General features: G+C 44.2%; 2 protein-coding genes and 1 long non-coding RNA gene across 3 annotated transcripts in view; 1 reads left to right on the forward strand and 2 right to left on the reverse strand.

Annotated features, from left to right (window-relative positions):
* The window catches only part of LOC148778181 (NBPF family member NBPF4-like), a 52,158-nt gene extending 35,604 nt beyond the window's left edge, over nt 1-16,554 (forward strand). Inside the window, exons 14-17 of the mRNA XM_088835012.1 lie at nt 6,753-6,949; nt 7,158-7,434; nt 7,605-7,789; nt 16,408-16,554. Coding sequence (XP_088691138.1) covers nt 6,753-6,949; nt 7,158-7,434; nt 7,605-7,789; nt 16,408-16,554 — 806 coding nt within the window. The remainder of the gene's footprint in view (nt 1-6,752; nt 6,950-7,157; nt 7,435-7,604; nt 7,790-16,407) is intronic.
* Nucleotides 16,555-18,200: 1,646 nt separating this feature from the next.
* On the reverse strand, nt 18,201-20,245 carry LOC148778182 (uncharacterized). The gene is made up of 4 exons (XR_016037132.1): nt 20,205-20,245; nt 19,861-19,907; nt 18,936-18,996; nt 18,201-18,268 (listed from the first exon to the last, which is right to left on the reverse strand). It is a non-coding gene; the product is annotated as an uncharacterized LOC148778182 (long non-coding RNA).
* A 1,139-nt stretch (nt 20,246-21,384) lies between these two features.
* On the reverse strand, nt 21,385-23,519 carry LOC148778183 (myomegalin-like). The gene is made up of 3 exons (XM_088835013.1): nt 23,438-23,519; nt 22,654-22,880; nt 21,385-21,570 (listed from the first exon to the last, which is right to left on the reverse strand). The coding sequence occupies exons 1-3, from the start codon at nt 23,517-23,519 to the stop codon at nt 21,385-21,387; spliced, it is 495 nt and encodes a 164-aa protein (XP_088691139.1).
* Between the last annotated feature and the right edge of the window lie 1,903 nt (nt 23,520-25,422).

Raw genomic sequence — 25,422 nt, forward strand, 5'->3', positions numbered from 1 at the left:
TGTGTCAATTATATGTGTGGTATTGCCAGCTTTGTGCTGTGGAAAAGACAATCCATACCCCTAACATATAATTAAAACTATTTTTGTGTTTCACTGCAGACTTGTGCTTTTTTAAAATTCAGTGTTATAATCCATGATTTTCTTGCATTTATTTTTAGTTGGAGGATAACTGTTTTCCAAGGTAGTGCTGGTTTCTGCCACACTACAGTGGGAATCAAACATAAATATAACTATGTCCCCTCCTTCTTGAACAACCTTCCCACCCCTCCCCCATCCACAATCCATTATTAACATGATTTTTTATAACATAAATACTCTTGTTTCTCATGTGCTGTGCTGTGCTTAGTTGCCAGTTGTGTCTGACTCTTTTCAACCCCATGGACTGCAGCCCACCAGACTCCTGTGTCCATGGGGATTCTCCAGGGAAGAATACTGGAATGGGTTGCCATGCTGTACTTCAGAGGATCTTTCCAACCCAGGGATCGAACCCAGGTGTCACCATTGCAGGTGGATTCCACCAGGGAAGCCCAAGAATACTGGAGTGGGTATCCTATCCCTTCTCCAGGGAATCCTACAAAACCAGGAATCGATCCGGGGTCTCCTGAATCGCAGGCAGATTCTTTACCAGCGGAGCTACCAGGGAAGCCCCTTTGTTTCTCCTGTTCAGTTTGTATCTTAAACTCCTCTCACATCTTTTTATCTATGTTTCCCATTTGTAGTAGATTGTATCTTCTGGGTTTCTTTCTCTGTTATTTTATTTTCTTTGTGTATGCATATTTGTGTGTGTGTGTCTTTTGCTGGGTATTTTGGAAGGCCTGGATAGCTAGTTAGTGCACTAAAAGTTTTGACACGTTAGTCTTTTAGTTAGTCCTTTAGTATTTTGTCACAATTCTAATATTCGAAGTATATGTTTCAAATGTTATCTATCAACTTCAACTTTTTACTACTGTGATGCTGGAGGACATTATTCTGCTTTTTCTTTTGTCTTTACCTACCTTATTGTATTATTTCAACCCAATCAAATGTATACCCTTTATATACTATATTTTTCTTACCTATTTTTGTTAATGTGCTACATGGTAGGGTAGATGTAGGAGCTAGAGGAGGGGCCCACTGGGTCCTTTTGACCCCCTGGTGGCACAGGATGGCTGTCCCACTCTGGGAGTACTAGCAGCCTCCCTGCAGAAGTTTGAGGGTGTTCCTAGGCTGCCCCCAGAGCAGGGCCCACGACACAGTGGTTTAAATCTACAATCCCATATATTCAGTGATGACCAGATGTACATAACTCATAGTTTCCTGTCAATTCTTGATGAGCAGAGTTCATCTTTAAAGATTTCTCATGATGGACTGAGGACTCCTTAAGTTTGATATATTTGATCTTGTTTTATGTTGCTTTCATACAGTACAGACACCTTGGCTAAATATATAGAACTTGTCCACAATGAGTTCTATTGATTATTTTTTTAAAAAATAATGTGTTACTTTGTATGTTCTATTGAGATGTAGAATGTAAATTGATTTTTCTTCACTGAGGCAAAGGGTGGTCTGGAGCTTCAGGACATTTTTTCTTTTTTAAAAAATGGCTTTCGGCTCGCCTTGAATAGTCTTAGAGCTGACCATTCCAGGTCTACTTCCCCTAGGCCTCTATGACTTTCTTTCTGATCCTTTCTCACTGTCTTTTGTTCATTTCTATTCTGTTCGATGCTTTCATTTTTAATGCAACATCCCTTATAAGTTTGGATAAATATGTTCTCTATGTACCTTGTCATTTAGCATTTTCTTTTCCAGAGAATCTTCTTTAGCCTCAACTTTTTTTTATCTCTGTCAATTCCAATTTCTCATTTCTTCTTTCCTGTCTACTTCTATCTCGTGTTGTGTATTTCTTATGTAAAATATTGAAGTTTTTTCCATGTGTATGTATCTACAACTGCTTTGTTCAGAACAATTCAAAATATGGATGCCATTTTACATTCCCCAATGTTTTTTGATTAATTCTGAGGCAATCTTTTCATTTGCTGCAATTGTTGACTCTCAATTTACACTTTTTTCTTCTGTCACCTTGGAAGAAATGTCTGCTATATAGTTTTCATTTTCACATGACTAGGTTTACCTGAATGAGAGTCAGTTGTCCCAGGTCAGAAGGGATTAGTGCTTTGAGTGGCTTACTTGATTTCTTTATTCTAGGTCTGTTTTGTGCAATTACTGTAGCAGAGCTAAGACTTGGGGGAAAGGCATGGTGTGTCTCTTGAGTTGGGGATTCTATTTCTTCCAGTAGGACCTTTAATTTCTGCCAGTTGCACCATTCTTTTTCGTCACCACAAGTGTCCAAAGGATGCTCCCTTCAGCTCGGTCTCACCTGATCCCAGTAACTGTGCCTCCTCAAGATTGTCACCCTCGGTGCTCTGCACTGAACCCCTTCCTGTCAATTCCCCAGTCACCAGAGCTAGAGCCAGCCATGTCTCAGACATCCTCTGAGTTTATCCACACGCTCTTTCCGTGAGTTATTCTACCTGAGTTCTGTCTGGAGTACTCCCTCCCTGCTGTGCGCTCCTCTATAGGCAGGGCCTTTGTTGATCCCTCTGCTGCGGTGTGGCTCCCAGACCTAGCTGAATACTAACCAAGTCACTTCCACAGTGTTCTCCGATCCCTGGTTGTTTGGGTTTTGAATGGTGTCCTTGACTCTCTCTGTTCTCCTAGCCCTCAGAATTGTTTGAGAGGTTCAGCTGCTCTTATTCTAGGTGGACCTGTGTTCTCCTATCATTCTTTTTCAAATCCGAGATTTCAATAGTACACAAAAGTAGACAGAACAGAACACTCCCATCTTGTCAGGCATGGTCTACAATTACCAGCTTATGGTTGAACTTGTCTTACTACAATCCATGCACTTACCTTTTGCTATTTTTTTTAAACAAAATCTCAGATATCATGTTTCATTTATAATTATGTCAGCATGTTTCCCCTCAATGAGAACTCTTTGAAAGTATTATCATCACAGCATTATAATCATAAATTAATTCAAAATCTTTACTATCATAAAAGACTATTCAAATTTTCCATTTTTAAAATTGCAGCATTTTTTTCAGCTCTTTTGATCACATAGGGTTTGTTTTTTTTAATTAATTGATTTATTTATGGCTGCCCTGGGCCTTCGCAGCTTCGCACAGGGCTTCTCCAGTTGTGGAGACCGGGAGCTCCTCTCCTGTGGTTTGCTGGTTTCTCGGCGTCAGTAGTTGCTGCCCATGCACTCAGCGGTTGCGGCTTGTGGGCTTAGTTGCCGCACAGCATGTGGGACCTTCCTGGACCAGGGATCAAACCTGTGTCCTCTGAATTGCTAGGCAAATTGCTAACCTGGGAAGCCCCCTCCCCCTCCGCCATTATCGTTTCTAAGTTAGTCTTCTCTTTTGGATCCAAATAGAATCCACGAACTGTAATCGCTAAGGTAATGCATTTAAGTCTCTTACATTATCAGTTCAGTTCAGTTGCTCAGTCGTGTTCGACTCTTTGCGACCCCGTGAATCACAGCACGCCAGGCTCCCTGTCCATCACCAACTCCCGGAGTTCACTCAAACTCATGTCCATCGAGTCTGGGATGCCATCCAGCCATCTCATTCTCTGTCGTCCCCGTCTCCTCCCGCCCCCAATCCCTCCAAGCATCAGAGTCTTTTCCAGTAAGTCAACTCATTGCATGAGGTGGCCAAAGTATTGGAGTTTCAACTTTAGCATCAATCCTTCCAATGAACACCCAGGATTGATCTCCTTTAGAATGGACTGGTTGGATCTCCTTGCAGTCCAAGGGACTCTCAAGAGTCTTCTCCAGCACCACAGTTCTAAAGGATCAATTCTTCGGTGATCAGCTTTCTTCACAGTCCAACTCTCACATCCATACATGACCACTGGAAAAACCATAGCCTTGACTAGACGGACCTTTGTTGGCAAATATGCTATCTAGGTTGGTCATAACTTTCCTTCCAAGGAGTAAGCGTCTTTTAATTTCATGGCTGCAGTCAGCATCCACAGTGATTTTGGAGCCGAAAAAATAAAGTCTGACAGTTTCCCCATCTATTTCCCATGAAGTGATGGGACCAGATGCCATGATCTTCGTTTTTCTGAATGTTGAGCTTCAAGCCAACCTTTTCACTCTCCTCTTTCACTTTCATCAAGAGGCTTTTGAGTTCCTCTTCACTTTCTGCCATAAGGGTGGTGTCATCTGCATATCTGAGGTTATTGATATTTCTCCCAGTAATCTTGATTCCAGCTTGTGCTTCTTCCAGCCAGGATTCCTCATGATGTACTCTGCATATAAGTAAAATAAGCAGGGTGACAGTATACAGCCTTGACGTACTCCTTTTCCTATTTGGAACCAGTCTGTTGTTCCATGTCCAGTTCTGACTGTTGCTTCCTGACCTGCACACAGGTTTCTCAAGAGGCAGGTCAGGTGGTCTGGGATTCCCATCTCTTTCAGAATGTTCCACAGTTTATTGTGATCCACACAGTAAAAGGACTCTTACATGTATGCTTTCCTTCAATTTCTTCTTCCTTCCTTCCTTCCTTGCATTCTCTCTCCCTCGCTCTCCATCTCTCTTGGTCTATTGCTGTCCTTCTTTTTCCCTTTAAATCATTCACTTGTTGGAGAAACTGAGTTGGTTTTTCTGTAGCATTCCCACAGTCTAAACTGTATACTAGGGTGTACTTTAATTGTGTTTCTGTCCTTCATACTTCCTTTTCGGTGGTAGAATATACAGCAGTGCTGTAATGTAAGGAAAATGCAAGTCACATGTAGTTTAAAATTTTCTAGTAACCACATTGACAACTAAAAAGTATAAGAGCACGATAATGCAAATATAATCTTCTACATAGCTGATAAAGCTATATACACCTTAAAGGAAACATGGGGCTTCCCAAGAACTCGCCTGCCAATGCAGGAGACACAAGAAATGCGGATTCGATCCCTGGGTCAAGAAGATCCTCTGGAATAGGAAATGGCAACCCACTACAGTATTCTAACCTGAGAAATGCCATGGACAGAGGAGCCCGGCGGGATATGATCCATGGACCCAAAAGAATTGGATAAAACTGAGCGACTGAGCACACACACAAAGGAAATATAATCCCAGCAATGTTTTAAAGTTGTGTTTAATAGGAAAATATTGTGCATGTCTCCAACTTTTAAGGTTACAATCACATGAATTATACATGAAAATCCAGGTCCTCAGTCCCGTTCCTTTGTAACTATTCAGCAGTCATAGGTCTAGTGGTCCCTGCTCTGGACCTGTAGATACGGAGACTGATGAGAGTCAAGCTTGCAGTCCTGGCAGACCCTTCAGAGGTGGTGTGCACTCTCTGATGAGGAGGACATCAAGTCCTGAGTGTTGCTTCAAATTGTATTACCAGTCCTTTTAGTTCAAGACCTCTCAATCCATTTACTGATTATGTGGCACTAAATGGTGATATTGCATCATCATGTAGTATTTAACTGCAATACTTGCATAAAAAGAAACTTCTCCTAAATACTAAATACTGTTTAGTTACTCAGTGGTACCCTCTGTAAAGAGAACTGCAGCTTAGTGAGCAATGCCCCAAGCATCCTCTGTGGTCACCAATTCGTTTGTTTCTTTTTTTCCCCATGTGCTCATATGAGTTCAAAATTTCAAACACAGTGCAGTATTTCAATTCATTGCAGTATAGCTCTTACCAATACTCAAATTCTCTCTCTTGGCAGTGAAAGTGACTGTAAGCTGGCTCCTCAGTTCTTTTGAAAAGTTTCTGATTGTATTTGAGAACTTTCTTGATAACACTATGACAAAGTGCTCTCTTTGATCCTGAATATTTGCTGCCCTGACCTGGACTCAGTCATTTTTCTAAGGATCCCTGGTTTCCTTTTGTGCAAAATGTTATTCCCAAATCAAATTGTAACCTTAAGATGCTTACTGGATTTGGTGTATTTCTAGGTGTTTCCAGTGGACAGAGCTAGGAAATGCATACTCATCTTTGTATGAATGTATATATTCAAATCCAGAAATTCAGGCTTTATTGAATGTTTATCTTTCATCTGACTCTTTTCCATATACCAGTATTTTTGTTTGTAAGGACACTGAGAGTAATAGAAATACAAGATTTCATACAATCTCCTTTGCTTTCCCCCACATCATTTGGAATAAGAATAAATACCAACAATGCCAATAATAACACAATTAAGGAAAACAGTTTCTTTTTAATTTTGTCACTGTTCCAGGGTACATACAAATTATTCTGTTTAATAGTTCTCATCCATATGGTTGTTCCACAAAAGTTACATTGTGTTTCCAACGTCTAGAAGTGACATTAAAAAAATCATTTTTATAATGATAAAAAAGTGAATGCTGTTTCCAACTCAAATCAACTAAATAGACTATATTCACTATTCTGGCCCCGACTAAAAGATCTGCAAGTGTCTCAAAGGCATGGGTGACCGACCCCTGATCTCAGACGCTGGAATACACGGCCCAGACTCCTCTTTCTGGCTGAGTTTGGGTTCAAAGGTCAAGATTTCCTGGAGTCAAGGTTCAAGTCTTAGCCTAACAGCGGCTTTTCGTGTCCAAAGGAGACTTAGGAGCGAGAAGTTCTGAAATAAACGGAAATAGGGTCATTCAAAACTGCGAATAATAGGGCACCTGAATAAAATATAGTACTCCCTATTCAGGTCTGGAACCCCGCCCGGAAAGCTGTAACCCTGGCTGGTCAGTGACATCACAGCCCCGGACCATTATTCACAGGGACAAGACACGCGGTCCGAAGCCCCCTCGTGGGGCAGGACTCAGTGGGCGCAGCTGCTGCCTTTTACCCCGAGACCCAGGGCGACCCGACAGGGGATGGCAGCGCTTCGGTAGCTGCGCCCTTTGGCGGCGGGGCCGGGCCTCCGATGCCCAGTGAGCGGCAGAGCCGCAGGGTCCTGCGGGGACGCCCGGGCTCGGCCCCCACCTCCCCTTGGTCCACGGACCTGCGCCTCTCAGAGCAGCATGCTTCGGACCTCGCCTGCTGAGGGGGAGGCTGCCGAGCACGCGGGCCCAGGGCCTAGTTCGCGGGACCCAGACGTTCTGGTCCCGAGAGCAGGCCGGGTTGGGCGCCGGGCGGGAGAGTAGGTCCACTCAGCGCGCATCTGGGGCGCAGCTCGCTTTCAGGAGGAGGCTGAGTTCCGGCTGCGCCAGCAAAACACCCTGCGCGCGGCCGAGAGGGAAAGGTCCCACCGAGACGCTAACTCGGATCACGATTCAGCGCACGGCCGGCTCGCTCTCCTGCAGCTGAGCCTTGTGGCTCGCAGCCGCGCGGGCCCAGGACCTCCCTCCCTCCCCGCGCTCGTCCCTCCGCCGCGAGCTGCGTCCTCGCGACGCCAGGGGGCGCCTGACTGGCCGCCGGCGGCGGTCTCTCCAGCCTTGGACACAGAGGAGACCCATTCCGGTGAGCGACGGGTGGGGGCTTTCAGGCCTCTCCCAAGTGCTCCTTTTCTGCTTGTATCTCTAGTTTTCTGCCCTGAGGTAAAATTCCCAACAGGAAAAAAAAAAAAAAGGTCCCTTCCCTGTTTGTAACTGTCCTCTTCCCGCTGCCCTGGGAACTCTGAACTTCCTCAGCAGAGCCCTTGGGACTTCGTGGGCTGTCCCATGCCTGGTACCCCAGGTCCAAGGGTAGAATTGCGGGCCACCGCCGGCTTCGTGGCGGGGGACGCGGCGTTTGCTCTGGTCGGAGCGCGACCAGAAGCCAGGGATCCGCCTTCCCAAACCATTGCACCATGCCGGTGGAGGAACTGCGCGCCCAAGTAAGTTAGGCACAAAGAACGGTTTACAGCAATAACAGGACTGTTCAAAGGTGCCAAATTCTGTAAGCGTTGAGCGGTGGAAAGTATGGCTTTGTTTTGCTGTTCAGCCGCTCTGTCATGTCCGACTCTTTTCGACCCCATGGACTGCAGAACGCCAGGCTTCCCCGCCCTTCACCATCTCCCAGACCTTACTCAAAGTTATGTCCACCGAATTGGTAATGCCATCCAACCACCTCGTCCTCTTCTCTTGCCTTCAACCTTTCCCAGCATCAGGGTCTTTTCTAGTGAGTTGGCTCTTCGCATCAGGTGGCCAAAGTATTGGAGATTCAGCTTCACCATCAGTCCTTCCAATGAATATTCAGGACTGATTTCCTTTCGGATTGACTGGTTGGATCTTGCAGTCCAAGAGACTCTCAAGAGTCTTCTCCAACACTACAGTTCGAAAAGCATCAATTCTTTGGCGCTCAGCCTTCTTTGGGCTTCCCTGGTGGCTCAGAGGGTAAAGTGTCTGCCTGCAATGCAGGAGACCTGGGTTTGATTCCCCAAGTCAGGAAGATCCTCTGGAGAAGGAAATGGCAACCCACTCCAGTACCCTTGCCTGGAGGAGGAGGAGCCTGGTAGGCTACAGTCCATGGCATCGCAGAGTTGCACAGTACTGAGCAACTGTTCTTCTTTATGATTCAACTCACATCCATACATGACCCAAAACTATAGCTTTGACTAGAGGGATGTTTGTTGGCAAATTAATGTCTCTGCTTTCTAATATGCTGTCTAGCTTTGTAGTAGCTTTTCTTCCAAGGAGCAAGAGTCTTTTAAGTGCATGGCTGTAGTCACCATCTGTAGTGACTTTGGTGCCCAAGTAAAGAAAGTCTGTCACTGTTTCCCTTGTTTCCACCATCTATCTGTCAGAAAGTTTGGGGACCAGATACCATGATTTTTGTCTTTTGCATGTTGAGTTTTAAGCCAACTTTTTTCACTCTCACTTTTTCTGCTTCCTGCCATAAGGATGGTGTCATCTGCATACCCAGTTTTGTATTTTATATGCTGTCCTCTGCACGTAAATAAGCAGGCTGACAAGATACAACCTTTGATGTACCCCCTAGACTCATTTGAAATGATGCTGATGCTGGGAGAGACTGAAGGTGGGAGGAGAATAGGACGATAGAAGTTGAGATGGTTGGATGGCATCACCAACTCAATGGACTTGAGTTTGAGTCAACGCCGGGAGCTGGTGATGGACAGGGAGGCCTGGCGTGCTGCAGTCCATGGGGTCACAAAGAGTCAGCCATGACTGAGCGACTGAACTGAATGAACTGAATTGAAATGTAATCAGACGTGGGGTCCCAGCATTGAGAGCAATTTGCTCACTCCTTCCTTCACTTCACTAGTCATAAGTGCTTAGTGGAACGCTTGGATATTGTGGCCATTGTCACCCTTGTGAAACCACCAGCCTAGCCAATCCCAGCAGAGTTATAGTGACACACATATATCAGAGAACTTCCCATATTTTGGGCTCACAAATCATGGGATAATGTAGGTTAGAAGATGACTCTGTTTTTTTTTGCCCACATCTCTCTTCCTGACTCAAGCTGCTGTGGCTCTAAACATTCTTGTGCCTGTGTGATATATATCCTTTTCACCTCTGATCCTGGCTTACATTTCCCCATGTACATCTGAGAAACACAGCCACAGGTTCCTGGTATGTGCCAACCCAGGTAGATCCAGCAATGTTGCATAGAAACTGCCCTCGCATCCTCTCCACTGAATATACTGATTTTCCCAAGTTAGATAAAAGTAACGTCAGGTTTACTACTTGTACTTAAGGAGATACATATGAAATATTAAGATGCCTCTGACAAGTAGGAAAGAGATCCTATGGAATTGTAATAAAATTCATTAGTTACACATACAGAGTCTAATTCTCATAGAAACTTAAAAACTACAGTTAGCAGAGGATGAAATAGGGAAATAGGCATGCCCAAACTGGCTGCAGGTTACATAAAACCCAGTGTGTTGCCAAGGGGGGAATTTGAGTCAACATTATAATGGGACATATCAGGAATAATAAAGTTGGGAAAAAGAAACCTTTGCTAAATTGACTAGTCATAAGCTTAAGCTGAAGCAAAGTGAAAGTGTTAGTCCCTCAGTCATATCCCACTCTTCGCGACCCCATGAACTGTAACCTGCCAGGCTCCTCTGTCCAAGGAATTCTTCAGGCAAGAATACTGGAGTGGGTTGCCTTTCCCTTCTCCAGGGGATCTTCCCAACCCAGGGGTCAAACCTGGGTCTTCTGCATTGCAGGCAGATTCTTTACCGTCTGAGCCACCAGGGAAGTGAGTTGAAGCTAAGTAAAGTATTATTCTCAAATTGTCTTCACACTTAAAAGGGTGTGAAAGATTGGTAAAGTCTAAAAGAAGAATGTGTAAAATTTTACATTTTTCCATGAGGAAAAGCACCAAGGACAGTTCAAATAGAAACAGATTGATGAATGACCTCAATAGAGTCCTGCATAAATGAAAGTTACTGGGAATATTGCCGCCTTGATGTTTTTTCCTGTGTACACAACACTGCGCATGGAGAAATTCTCAGATTTGAGAAACAGTGTTTGCAGGATCAGAGCAGGGAAGCCTGAAATTGCAAGGGGCTGTTGGGAATGATGGTCTCCTTCATCAGAGACCTTCAGAGAGGAGTTAAATAGCATTTACTCTGACTTACTGAATTCTGTTCTCTGTGGCTAGCACTCGAATGTGATGTGGGTGTCTGATAAGGCTTCCTGGCTTACAAGGTGTTTCCAGGGACTGCATTTAAACCAGAAGATAAGAATCACAGCCTTCTTGTCTCCAGCATAATTCAAAACACCTTTGCTTTCCTTAGAGACATTCACTGTTGCTCGTTTCTCTTCTCACACACTTCCAGGTCCTTCATTTCCTCCTCGTGGCTGTTATCTCTTCTTGTCCTCACACCCACAGATGGTTCCAAGCCCAGATGACCAAGAAAGCAGTTATCTGAATCACTCCCTAGGGTTGACTCTTCCTTTAGGAGCTGCCTTTGTGCTGCCATGTTTGGATAGGACCTCTTTGTCACCTGACCTCTTTATATATTTTTTAAATTTTAACAGTTTTTTTGAAAAACAATATTGTGTTTCAGGTATACAGCAAAGTTATTCAGTTATATATATATATATATTTTTTCAGGTTCTTTTCCATTATGGATTATTCCGTTCCGTTCCGTCGCTCAGTCTTGTCCGACTCTTTGCGACCCCCTGGACTGTAGCCTACCAGGCTTCTCTGTCCATGGGATTCTCCAGGCAAGAATACTGGAGTGGGTTACCGTTTCCTTCTCCAGGGGATCTTCCCGACCCAGGGATCAAACCCGGGTCTCCCGCATTGGAGGCAGACGCTTTAACCTCTGAGCCACCAGGGAAGCCACAAAGTATTGAATATAGCTCCCTGTGCTATACAGTAAATCCTTGTTGTTTATCTATTTTATACATAGTATTGTGTGCCTGTTAATCCCAAGCTCCTAATTTATACCTCTCTCCTTATTTCTCCTTTGGTAACCATAAATTTGTTCCTATGGAAGACTGTTTCTATTTTGTGAATAAATTCCTTGTATTATTTTTTAGATTGCACATGTAAATGATATCATAAAATTGTCTTTCTCTGCTTCATTCAGTATGATAATCTCTAGGTTCATCTCTGTTGCTGCGAATGGCAATATTTCATTCTTTCTCATGGCCAGCTAATATTCCATTGTATACATACATAGTTCACATCTTCCTTATCCGTTCATCTGTCCATGGACACTTAGGTTGTTTTCATGTCTTGTCTGTTGTAAATAGTGCTTCTGTGAACATTCAGGTAAACATTGTGGTACAGCTATCTTTTTAAAATAGGGTTTTCATCATTTATTTTTTAAATTTTATTTTAAAAATTTATTTTTAACTGGACGATAACTGCTTTACAGTGTTGTGTTAGTTTCTGTCATACAGCAACGTGGATCAGCTATAACTACATATATACTCTCCCTCTTGAACCTCCCTCCCACCCCACTCATCCTATCCATCTAGGTTGTCCCAGATTACCAGGCTGGGCTCCCTGTGTTATACAGCAGCTTCCCACTAGCTGTTTTACGTATAGCAGTGTATATATGTCAATACTACTTTCTCAGTTTGGCCCACCCTCTCCTTCTCCCACTGTGTCCACAGTCCTTTCTTTACATCTGCATCTCTCTTCCTGCTCTGAAAATAGGTTCATCAGCACCATTTTTCTAGATTCCATATATATGCATTAACAAGCACTGACCCTTGTTTTCAAGTATGTTGACTCATAATTTATATCTGCTTGCTTTAAATTGGAAGTCATACTAGTGCAAACACATTCTAAAAGATCTACATTTTTATAATCCCCTTCCCCACATTTTGTGACTTTGTCCTATTTTACATCTTCATGCTTATCTTCTTACTGCTATTTGTATTTATAATTGCTTTGACAATTTTTTTACTGTTTTTTAAAATCTCTGCTGGCTTATGTAAGTGATCTTCAGTCCTTTTATGTATACCTTTCCAACTGAGATGTTCCTTTTCTATAGATTCTTGTTTCTTTTCTCTTTAGAGAAGACCCTTTAATATTTCTTTTGGGGGTAGGTTTAATCTCGCTGAATTCTTTTAGTTTTTACTTGGCTGAGAAACTCTTTATCTCTCTTCTATACTAAATGATCATTTTACTGGGTATAGGATCCATGGTTGAAGGTTTTTCCCTTCCTGGACTTCGAATATATTATGCCACTTCTTCTGGCCTGCAAAGTTCCTTCAGAGAAATCAGCTATAGCTTTATAGAAATTATATTTTAATTGATTCCTTGTTTTTCTCTTGCTGCATTTAGAATCCGCTTGTTACCTTTCATTTTTGCCATTTGAAGTATGGTATGTCTTGGTATAAATCTGTTTGTGTTCATCTTGTTTGGGACGGACCCTCAGTGTTTCCTGTATCTGGATTTCTATTTCCTTCTTAGATTTGAAAAGTTTTAAGCCATAATTTCTTCGAATATATTTTCAATCCCCCTTTCTCTTTCTTTTCCTTCTGGAATCCCTATTATGTGAAGGCTGGCGTGATTTCTGTTGTCTCATAAGTCTTGTAAGTTGTGCTTTTTTTTTTTTTAATTTGTCTTTCTGTCTCCTCTTTGGATTTGATTTCCATTATGCTATCTTCAGGATCACTTATTCATTCTTCTGTGTCATTTAATCTGCTATTTATTGCTTCTAGATTATATTTCTGTCTCGGCAGTTGAATTATCTATTTTTCATTGGTTCATGTTTATGGTTTCTAGGTCCTGGTTACAGTGACGTACGTTTCTGTTGAGACTTTATCTTCATTCAGTTAGCATTTTATTACCTCCTCTTTTATTGGAGTGTAGTTGATTTACAATGTTGTATAAATTACTGCTCTATAACAAAGTCACTTAGTTTTACATACATATATATTTTTTCTTTTTGCATTATGGTTTATCATAGGATACTGAGTATAGTTCTCCGGACTACAGAGTAGGACTTTGTTGTTTATCCATTCTGCATATAAAAGCTTACATCTCCTAACCCCCGCCTTCCATTCCATACCTCCCTCAGCCCTCTCCTCTTTGGCAACGCTAGCCTGTTCTCTATGTCCGTGAATCTGTTCCATGGATAGGTTCATTTATGTTATATTTTAGATTCCACATATAAGTGACATCATATGGTATTTGACTTTCTCTTTCTGACTTACCCCACTTGGTATGATCATCTCTAGTTGCATCCATGTTGCTGCAAATGGCTTAATTTTGTTCTTTTTTTATGGCTGAGCAGTATTCCTCTGTGTGTGTGTGTGTGTGTGTGTGTGTGTGTGTATCACATCTTCTTTATCCATTCATCCGTCAATGGACATTTAGGTTCTTTCCGTGTCTTGGGTATTGTGACTAGTGCTGCTATGAACATAGGGGTACATTTATCTTTTTGAATTATAGTTTTGTCCAGATATATACCCAGGAGTGGATTGCTGGATCATATGGTAATTCTATTTTTGGTTTTCTGAGGCACTTCCATGCTATTTTCCACAGTGGCTGCACCAGCTTATATTTCTGCCAAGAGTGCAGAAGAGTTTCCTTTTCTCCACACCCTCTCCAACCTTTTTTACTGGAGGACATTTTAGTGATGGCCATTCTGAGTGGTGTGAGGTGGTACCTTATTTTAGTTTTGATTTGCATGTCTCTAATAATTAGCCATGTGGAGCATTTTTTTGTGTGTCCTCATTGGCCATCTGTATTTCTTTGGAGAAATGCCTGTTTAGGTCTTCTGCCCACTTTTGGGTTGGGCTGTTTTTGTTTGTTTCTTATTGAGTTGAATGAGGTGTTTGTGTATTTTGAAAATTAAGCCCTTACTGAATGCATTATTTGAAAATATTTTCTCCCATTCTATAGGTTGTCTTTTCATTTTCTATATGGTTTACTTTGCTATGCAAAAGTGTGTAAGTTTGATTAGGTTCCATTTGTTTGTTTATTTTTTTAATTTTTTATTGGAGGCTAATTATTTTATAATATTATACTGGTTATGACATGACCATTTGTTTGTTTTTATTTTTATTGGGAGACTGACCTAAGAAAATGTTGGCATGGTTATGTCAGAGAATGTTCTGCCTATGTTCTCTTCTAGTTTTATGGTGTCATGTCTTATGTTTAACTAGTTAAGCCATTTTGAGTTTATTTTTGTGTATGGTGAGAGGATGTGTTCTAACTTCATTGATTTACATGTGGCTCTCCAACTTTCCCACCACCACTTGCTGAAGAGACTGTCTTTTCCCCATTGTATGTATGTTCTTGCCTCCTTTGTCCAAGATAAATTGACCATAGATGTGTGGGTTTATTTCTGGGCTCTCTATTTTGTTCCATTAATCCACATGTCTATTTTTGTCCTAATACCACATAATTTTGATTAGTGTTGTTTTGCAGTATTGTCTGAAGTCTTAGAGGGTTATGTTTCCAGCTTTGTTATTTTTCCTCATGATTGCTTTCCCAATTCTAAATCTTTTGTGGTTTCGTGTGAATTTTAGGATTATTTGTTCTAGTTATGTGAAAAATGTCATGGATGTTTTTAAAGGGATTGCATTAAATCCGTAGATTGTTTTGAGTAGTATGGCCATTTTAACAATATGAATTCTTCCAATCCAAGAGCTGGGATATCCTTCTATTTCTTTGAATCATCTTCAGTGTCCTTTATTAATGTTGTATAGTTCTCAGCATAGAAATCTTTGACTTCCTTGGTGAGGTTTATTCCTAAGCAATTTATTTTTGGGATTGCAATTTTTAAAAAATTTTATTTATTTTAATTGAAGGCTAATTACATTTGGGATTGAAATTTTTAAAGGTATAGTTTATTTACATTCCCTTTCTGATATTTCATTGTTGGAGTAAAGAAATGCAACCAATTTCTGTATGTTAATCTTGTATCCTGCTAACTTACTGAATTTGTGTATCAGTTCTAGTAGTTTCTGTGTGGAGTCCATAGGGTTTTCTATATACGCTATCATATCTGCATATAATGACAGTGTTAAATCTTCCCCTCCATTTGAAAACCTTCTATTTTTTTCACGTGTGGTTGCTATGGCTAAGACTTCCAATACTATGTTGAATAGAAGCGGTGAGAATGGGCATCCTTGTCTTGTTCCAGATTTTAGTGAGAAGGCTTTCAGTGTTTCACCATTGAGTTGTATATTGGCTGCGATTCTGTCATAAATAACTTTTATCATCTTGAGTTATTACCTCCTTTGTGCACTCCTGGTCTAGTAGACTGGTGAGATCTGTTTCATTATTTGTTCTTTCAGGGAATTTCTTTTGTTCTTTTAATTGGGAGTAGATCTTCCTTTTCATTTTACTTAACTTTCTCTGTCTATATGATTTTAGGAGCAACAGTTATCCAGTGTGGTCTCGAATGGCTGCTTTTATGTGGGAGTGTCCCTGTGTAGCCTCCATGAGTCTCATGTTTCTGGTGTGAGGGCTGGTTTCAGATGGATGCCAGTCATGTCTTTCCTCAGTTTGTGCTGATCATTATCCCCTCGATAGTGGGTGTGACTGGTGGTGGAGTATCGAAAGCCTGTGCTGGATGTGAGGTGGTCTTCCTCTCTCATCTGTATCGTGGCTGTCTCAGGGCAGGGTGTGTTCCCCAGTGTTGGAGTAGAAGCCTTGAGGGTTGGGTTTAATCAGGCTTTTGCCCTTGAGTGCATGCCCTGCCCCAAAGGAAGTGAGTGGTGAAGCAAGTGAGGGCCATGTACTCACACAGGATATACATCTGCAGCTCCACTCAGGGTCAGCCCAAGCTTATGTCCCTATCGTTTGTCTCAGGTCTAGTATAAGGCTGTGGTGTGGAGTGGGCTGGGGCTGGAGGTTGGGGGTTGTGGCTGCAAGGATTGAGGTGGCTGCACTGCTGCCTGAGATCTGGGTTGCCTCTGTGGCAGACCTCACCCAGGACGTGTCTGCCCGATCTAGTGCTAAGCTGGAAGACAAACCCCTACATACATAGTGTGGTGTGTTCGTGATGGCCATTGAAGCCCCAGCTGGACCACACCCCAGGGCCTCTGGGCTGTCTCTGCCTAGTTAGGTGACGCCCTGTCTCGGGGCCTGTCTGCTCAGGAATCATCCCTTGGCCCTCGCACATACCTGCTGTGGCACCCCGTGCACACACTAATGCTTGCTGCATCTGCTCCTGTTGCTTTGAGCCCTCACACTGACTGTGACATCTGAGGCTATTCCGGGATTACCCCCCAGCTGTCCTGGTCTGTCTCTGCAAAGCTAGGTCGAGTCTCTGCCAAGATCTTGTGCCAGACTGTGGTGTGGAGTGAGTGGAGCCAGGGCATTGGCCCCTTTGGTTTGGGAAATACAGCAGGGAGGCTGCTCACAGTGCACGACTCTCCACCCTGATTGTCACAACCCAGGATGTGCTCCTGATGAGTAGAGTCTAGACTTCTCCAAACCTTCTGTCTCAGACTTCCCAGGAGGCAAGGGGGCTGGGCCACTCCTTGCAGGACCCCGGGACTGGGATTCCCAAATTGTGACTTGACCTGCTCACTCCAGGGCCGGGGTCTACCCTTGTGGACCTTCTCTTTGCGGATCCCTCCCAGGGGCCCAGGGCCCGACCTGATTCTTTTCTTTCCCATCCTACCGAGTTATGTGTAGATCCTTCTTGCGGCTTTGGTTTTCAGGAGTTATGCTAGTTTCCAGTTCGTTTCCATTAAGAAGTGTCCCACATGTGAATTTGTTTTTGATGTGTTTGTGGGGGAGGGGATCTCCATACCAGCTACTACAGCATCTTGATTCTGCTTCAGATGCTGAGCTTTTTAGTGACAGTTTGTCTTTCCTATTCTTACACACTCACCCTGCAGGCTGGTATAGAAACTGGAAACTAAGCAGGCAAAGAAAACTATATTTTTAATACATATTTTGCTTTAATAGCCACCAAAAAGATGGTATCATTTCCTCTCACTGACCCTGTCCACCAGTTTTGTCAGCCTTCCACATGTCACTCTGGCAACATGTATGAATAGATATCATACATTTATACACACAGACACACTTTCTAAAGCACTTCTGTGAAGACACAGACTAGGCTTCAGCACGAGCACAACTGGGGGCCTCTTGCACGTCACTTAAAAATGATCACCCGTTTGCTTTACACAAGACTTTCAGTGGGCTCGCTGTGGCCATTAGTCCCTAGTTCCCAGAGAGAAGTTGGGATGACAAAAGGGGACAGCATATGTAAAGTCAGTACAGCTGTTGGAGATCACAACAGAATACAGGAAGTCTAGGCTAAGCATGAGAGGGCATAAGGGAGTCTCCACTCCCACCACATGGATTCAAAGTACTCAGGTGCTGCAGTGTTGACTGACGCCCAGCCTCACGGTGACCCAGTTTCATGGGCCCTGGGTCAGGTAGTTGGGCCCCTGCCCACACTGTCCTGCAGGGCCCCGCTGCTCAGTCTTGTGCTTTCAGATCTGCCGAGGAGCTCCAATGTGGGGACCACACGGTGCATTGTGGGGAAGCAGGTCCTGTTTCCCCTGAGCTGACCCTCTGAGGACAGATCATGAGTCTAGAAATGTCTGTGGCTGGCTCCCATGCCCACAGGGTGTTCAGAAGCAGTGTCACAAGGTCCTCTACTAACTAGGCACGTTTTCCTTAGTGCTGAGCCAAGGGGACCGTGGCTGGTTATTCCTCAACTGTAGGAAAGGCCTTCTGCCTTTCACCCTGCCCACGAGGCCATATCTCTGACTCCTTCCAGACCCTCCAGTAGGTGTGGAGGAGGGCCCAGATCCTCCTCAGCAGACAGGGAGCTGTGAAGAAAGGGTGCAGGCCCATCCTTCCTGCTGTTTTAAGGATCTCTGGTGGCTTCACCTCTTGCATGTCTCCTGGAAGGCAAGGGTCACAGGACTGGAGTGCATGGCAGGGCCCTTAGGGATTTCACCTGGAGACCAAAGGAACACAATGGAAGTAAGAGTCCATTATCAGGTCCTGCTGGTGGCTAACTGAGGCTAGAGAAGGCTGAGGATGAAGCCAGGATCATGGTGAGAGCCTGTCAAGAGGATGAGCTGAAGGGAGGTGCTGAGGTCTGGAGGAGCAACTGGTGCCACCAGGTTAGAGTGAAACCTTCCCACGCCACCTGTGGTCAGAACTCTGCTCAAAGCCACTGCACACATGGTGGCCAGACCCTACCACTCCCTCTTCAGGGGCCAGCTCACTCTCCAGTTTGCTTGGGAGAAAGAGGATGACTTTTGTCATTTCCCAGGAAAAGATATGCTTAGCATGAACCAGGCACATACAGAAGTGGCCTGTTGTAAGGAGAGGATATTTTGAGAGGCAGGCCCCTTGTTAAGTTTATGTTCTGTGTACTTGATGAGGAGATGGGGTGGGGGGAGGGCAAGTCAGCAGGGCCCTCAGAAATCATCTAAGTCTAGTGCCTCTTCTTCCAGATGAGGGTCAGTGGTCTCACAGAGACTGGGGCCAGCCAAAGCCATACAGCCAGTTAGTGACAAGCCTGGGATTAGAACTTGGGCCCTGGTCCATTTCCAGTGGCCTAGCAGAAGTGGGAAGGAGACCTCCAAGCCAGTGAGTATGAAAGGCTGTTGGGTTACCTTTGCTGGGACAGGAATAAGGCTTTACAGAAGCAGTCTTGTAAGAGTTCTTCTAAAAAGGCTCAGGAAAGAAAGGAATCAGAAGAAATTAGCAGGAAAAAAAAAATCAGGGTTAAATTATGGCCCAACCCATTTTCACACTGTGGGGTCAACATCATTTTAGGTTACAATTTAGGAACATTCCTAGGAATGGGCTCAACTGATTATGGCAAAGCTTTAAAGTCCAAGGTAAAAGGCTTAGTTTTTTACTTTGAAGCCATTTCTAACACCTCAAGTTTTTCTTCAAAGTGGCTGCTAGAGAATGCATTGGTGTTTTAAATAAATGTAGAGAATGCCTGCATTATGGATAATCTTTCCCTTTAAGTTTCATTTTTTCCCTTATTACCAAGTTCTCTTTTAGATCAATAAGACCCAGTGATTTTGTTTTATGTTGTTTCCTAAAGAAAAATATGTCAAAATCAAATTGCTGCTTTCAGCCCAATATTATGCAGTGAAATCAACTTGTTAGGTGGCATCTTTCCATCATTTTTTCATATAGTGACATAGGAACCCTGGAACCCATGACTGGCCTCAGGATTCCTTTACTGGAAAGCGCATTCAGAGGCAGACCCCACATGTCCTCTGACCTTGAGAATCAACTGAACTGCATTTCTCCCCAGTCCTGACATGGCAAAAAGGAGAGAGAAGTGGGGTCAAGAGAGAAGATGATGACAAAGTGAGAGTGAACTGAGAAGTCAGGGGAGGTTTCTGATTAGGGTGGGAGGACCGATGGGGATGGAATCTAGAGGGATGTTCATTGAGAACCTGTGCTGTCACAGGTGGACCAGAAATTTCCTCTTGGAAGGTCAGAGCAGGTCAGGAGTCACCTGTGCATTCTGATACAGACAGTGACAGTTTGCTCTGATCGGTGCAGTGGTTTCCTTACCTCCAAATTAGTCCTTGCCTTCTTCAAAACATCGTGTGTCCTGGTCACTGAAACACCAAAACAGTTCCCAAAGGCAGAAATTACCAGCGGGGTCCACATCTGTCTTGGGTGTGTGTGTTCTAAAGTTTGTCTTTCTGGCCACTCAGCTTGGGCTCTCCTGCTCCCCTTCACCCCTCACATCTCCTCCTCTGCCTCTATGATTACTGATGGCAAAGAAGGTTCAGGGAGGTCACATCAGTCTCCCCCATCCCCTAGCCTATCTGATCACTGTCCATTCATAGCACAAGTGGGGAGCCTGGAAGGCCCCCAATTTCCTGTCCCATTCCCTGTCCCAGGGCACCCACACTGGCTGAAGATGAACTGCTCCATGCTCTCCTTCTGCTGGTTTGCGATCTTCCGGTGCTCAGATGTACTCTGAAGGAGACTCTCCTGTTTGGATAGTATGGTTCTCAGTTCCAGAAGCTCCTTTTTCATGGACTCTCCCTGGGAAGAAAAATAGGTGTTCTGTCAGTGGTCAGAAGGACTAAAGCACCCTATGATTTGTGGCTCTTTACAACCCCAAATAGGATTCTACAATCTTCTCAAGTATTTCTGGACCAGACTTCCCTGCCTATAAAACCCTCCAGCAGGTGATGGCTCAGGATGGGCCATGAGGTGGGAACACTGAGGACCTGGAAGCCCCTGTGCAAACGAGCACAGGCCACACTCCAACTGCTGCAGAGAACCTGAGTCCAGGCCACACTGAAACTCCCAGCTGTGAGTAAGAGCTCTGATTTAGTGCTGACATAGTTATATCACTTGGGCATCAAAACTTGGTCATTAGGAATATTATGCCTGGGGAGACAGGGCTGGCCTGAGACGGTCTACAAGTCTGTAAATATATCTGCCAACCTCAGGATGGCAAAATACTTCCTCCTTGGAATTAGCAAAGTTGGATCCCCTAAAGTTATCTTTGATACTAGTCTGGAGTGAGAACCTTAGGAGGGATTTTGAAATCTACCTAATCCAAGATCATCAACCACAGTGGCCTGAGATCTGAAAGCTCCTGGGGGAGACTGACTCTCATCAGGCTTGACCCAGAGACACAGGTTTAATTGGAAATTGTTCTGGGATTTCAGTGGGTGGATAAAAAGGGCTGGTCCACCCCTGGTGACATTCTGTGATCCTGTCTGCCTGTGTGGACCTGGGGGTGAGTGGGAGTGGGCTCAGGATGGAAAAGGAGGCGTTGTTGTTTCAAATGGCCCTGAACTCAGCTCAGCTGAACTTCAGAAAGTTAAAGGGATGAAGCATTTGTGGGTCACCAGGGTTCTCATGTCTCTGCCTCCTCTGTGTTATTTTTTTCTCCTGTTTGGCTCCTTATCCTGGAGCTCAGGCTGTGAGGAGAGGGATGTTTTCAGACCTGCACAGAGAGCGCTCACCACGGAGGAGAGGTCTCCCTCCAGGGACACACGCCTCATGTCCCCTTCTCCCAACTGTCCATTTGGCTCCTGATCTTCAGGCTCTGCAGGCCGAGGAGTTAGAAGGCTAGTTAGGGGGCAGAACCGGTAGAGGATGCTGGCTTCTTACCACTTTGTCCACAAGAGCAGGGCCAGGGGAGCTTGGCAAGACTGCTCGCGAGAACATGGTGAGGAGGGAGGCCGACTCCTCCAGCCGGTGGTGCAGGGCGGTGGCGCTGCTCCTCAGCTCCTGGATGCCTTCGCTGCCCATCACCTGGGAAAGGGGGCGGTGGCCATGGGCATCCCTGTGGCTGAGAGAGCACAGGCCTCGGCTTCCTTTGTGAGCGAGGTACGGCCACAGGCTTGCTTGAACCTGTGAGACTTTTTTCTAACCTGGAAGCCGAGGTTCTCTGACCTCAGCAAGGGCCTCCCACTTTGTAAGAATTCATTTGATTCCAACTTTTTAGCTTTTAGTCCTGCTTCGTGCTCTGGAGTTCTAAGGTCCCTATTTTGCACTGTACCCCCAGCCCCATTGCCCTTCCCTAAATCAGGCCTTATGCTTCAAATGGGCTGCACCATTTGTAGCTCGAAGGACTGAGAGCTGCTCCCTTTACCTGGCATGTTCTTTCCAGAGAACTGCACATCCCCCAGGGGCGCCCTAACCCCATGAGCCTGTCACCTTCCTTCTGGGATAATCGCCACTTCTGGGTTCACTCCGTCACACCCACGGCACCGCCAGCACTGTGCCTGGAGCCCCTTGTTGCATTTGTTCACTCAGGTATGGGCCTCCCTCTCACGTGTGGGGGCTCCTGGAGCTCAGACAGCACAGCGGCTGGTACCTAGGTCTTCCCTGGGGAAAGACCCTGAGAAGCCTTGTGGCCTGCTCGCCTCGCCTGCTTGGTCTGAGCAGAGAAGTCCAAGGCTGCCACTCTCCTCACCCCTTCCACACATCTGACCCCTATGGATGAATATTCTCAATTCCCAGGCAACTGATGAAGTGATTTTATCCTGCCCACAAATGATCACATCCCAGTGTGACTTTAGCAGATAATAAGCTACCAAACAGCACTGCAAGGATGCTGATGCTTAACATGCTCTGCTGATGAGGATGGCAGTGCTGCACATGCTTTTCTGTGGTTCTCAGGGGAAATACAGAGTCAGCTACATCTGGAACAGAACAAAGCTTGTCGTGAAACAAGCTGGTGAAGACAGAAGGCCTAGCTGGATGGAAATGGAAGATACATCCTCAGCTGGTGAGAGATATTCAGCAGGAAAAAAGACAGTGGGAGAAGGAGCTAAAATCAAAAGAAGAAAGGGCTTAAGGAAAAGGTGCACCTAAGAGCTAAAATGGCATTACCTCTATGCCTGGGGCTTCAAGACCAGAGGAGCTGCAGGCCAGTCTCACAAGTTCTGCTATCCTCTTGACCAGCAGGCTGCCTTCCCCAATCTGCTCTCTTAGGGCACTATAGTCATCAATGTGGCCAATGACGTGGCAGCCATGCTTACTGGCAAAGGAGCCATCAGTAGCATCACCCTCCAGCTTGGGAGGCTTCTTCGTTACTGGAGAAGCTTCCAAACCCAGCTCTGAAGAATAAAACCACAACAACAAAGAACCCACTGTTATTCATAGTCACCCTCAGTTCAATCCAAAAGGGACATCAAATAGTAAAAGAGGCCAGAAACAAGATCAACAGTTTTGGAAAGCACACCTGTGAAGTCCATACATATTCTGGGGTCTATATTATTATAGTCTTTCTCTCAGCATCTCATAATGATAAAATCGCCAGGAGGTAAATTTTATCCTTACTGACAAACTTCTGGACAGACATTAATGTTTTGTTTTTTTTTTAATTTGGGGGTTGAGAAGACACAGACACGAAATTAAGCTGGATACAGAGAGCACTTTCAAGAAGGAAGAGATTCCAGTACAGTGAAGCAATGCCAGAGCAATAGGAAAATCATAGGAGGAAGAGTAGTGACAAAAAAGGCAGCCACAGGAGGTATAATGGTAGGGCTAAAGGCCTTGGGACATGCAGAGAAAAATCTCTAAATTCAGATAATGTGTATACAGAGAACCAAAAGTTACTTGTACTAATAACTTTCCGTCATTAGACCCTGAGTCCTGTGGTTGCCCTCTTTACCATTCGTCCTACTGAAGGTTGTGGTTTCTGGGCCAGGAGCCGCAGAAGAGGAGCTGGGGAAGACCAGAACTGGAGAATTCATGCCCACATCCCGAACTGGAGGGGAGGCAACCGAATCGAGGGAGTAAAGACAGCCACAGCTTTATGAACCCTGGAACACACCACTCCACTGGAGGTCTAAAGCACCATGACTCTCCTCTCATACTGTCATCACCCATATACCACAATCAAAACCAACAGCAAACTCATCACTTATTTTGAAATAAGATATGAAGGCTGTTCCACAAGAAAATAACTTGTAGTTTGAAAAAATTATTAGGTGTATTTTTCTAATCCTAGATTTGAATATAATATTGTATGCAGTATGTCTAATACAATGCTTTGTAACTAAATGTAAATATGCGTAAAAACATGCAGTACATATGTTAAAATATTTGATCAAGAAGTGTGTGGATTTATGGGGATTTAACTCTGCACTCTAATCACTGTTCTGATGAGTCAGTCCTAGAAAATATGTCCTAGGATAAGAAGCATAGGAGACATAAGCCTTGGTGAGTTTGAGATGCCCTATTAGAGACCAGACCGCAACCTGGAAACTATCATGAAGAGATTGATATGATCCTACTCAGGCAAATGTGGCTTAGAGCCGGATTTCTAGCTCAGGCCTCTCTGCTGTGTGATGAGGAGGAGGAGTGACTGAGCTGGCAGGGATGAGTCCTGGCTGCTGCTGTGGGGAGGCGCTGAGAGGGCAAAGCCTGAGAGGGAAGAGAAGCAACACCGATACAGGGCATAACGAGGGAGCAGGAACACAGCAAATCAAAGCTTCTCTGAATCCTGGGCGGGCCTGTTAACTCCCACAAACCTCAGCATATCAGTGACTCGTCTCAGTGCCTATATTTTCTCATGTGAAATACAGAGATGGTAAATGCTGCACCAGCTCTGACGAAATTATTTGAAAAATTATTTGAACACATGGTCAATTTTAACACACTCCACAAGCATAAGGAATAGGCGTTAACATATACTGCTGTTAATTGTTTTGAGTACTGCACCCCACTCCAGTACTCTTGCCTGGAGAATCCCATGGGCAGAGGAGCCTGGAAGGCTGCAGTCCATGGAGTCGCTTAGAGTCGGACACGACTGAGTGACTTCACTTTCACGTCACTATGGTGTCAGGCACTTGTAAATTATTTCATTTAATGCTCCACATAATAGTTTATATTATTATTATCCTCATGTTAAAGATGAGGAAGCTAAGGCTTAAATACTTGAGGAGTTTTAACACTTTTCCGAAGGCAAACAACATGTAAGTGGCAAACTCAGAATCCGGATCTGACCCTAAACTCCATGCCCTCAAGGTGCTGTACTGAAGCATCTTTGACTTCACCTTGACCCTAAGGAGTGTGGAAGAGGCAATATTGTCCCTTCCACTACACACATCCTGGAGACCTTCCCATTGGCTGAGGGCTTCATGATTCCCTTTTCCTTCCTACTTTGGAAGAACGGCTGCTTGTGTGTTTGTTAGCCATCTGTATGTCTTTGGAGAAATGTCTGTTTAGTTCTTTGGCCCATGTTTTGATTGAGTCTTTTATTTTTCTGGAATTGAGCTGCAGGAGTTGCTTGTATATTTTTGAGATTAATTCTTTGTCCGTTGCTTCATTTGCTATTATTTTCTCCCATTCTGAAGGCTGTCTTTTCACCTTGCTTATAGTTTCCTTTGAGATTTCTTAAGGTAAGTGACATGTTCTAGGTTTTTCAGTTCCTTATGTTCCTTGTGTTGGCAGAAGAAAAAAATTACATTCCCTTTTATGCCAGGCACAGTGCTCTGTGCCCTTATGTACTTCATTCTGTCAATCCTCACAACAACCATATGATGTGGGTAATATTACCTCCATTTTTCAGATGAAAAAACTGAAGTTCAAAAGAAAGCTTGTTTCTAGTCACTCAGTTATTAAGTGGAGAAGATTCAAACTCAAATTTGTTTC

Source organism: Moschus berezovskii, chromosome 4, assembly GCF_049115385.1.
Source record: "Moschus berezovskii isolate FMDL1 chromosome 4, NW_MosBer_1.0, whole genome shotgun sequence".
Taxonomy (NCBI): domain Eukaryota; kingdom Metazoa; phylum Chordata; class Mammalia; order Artiodactyla; family Moschidae; genus Moschus; species Moschus berezovskii.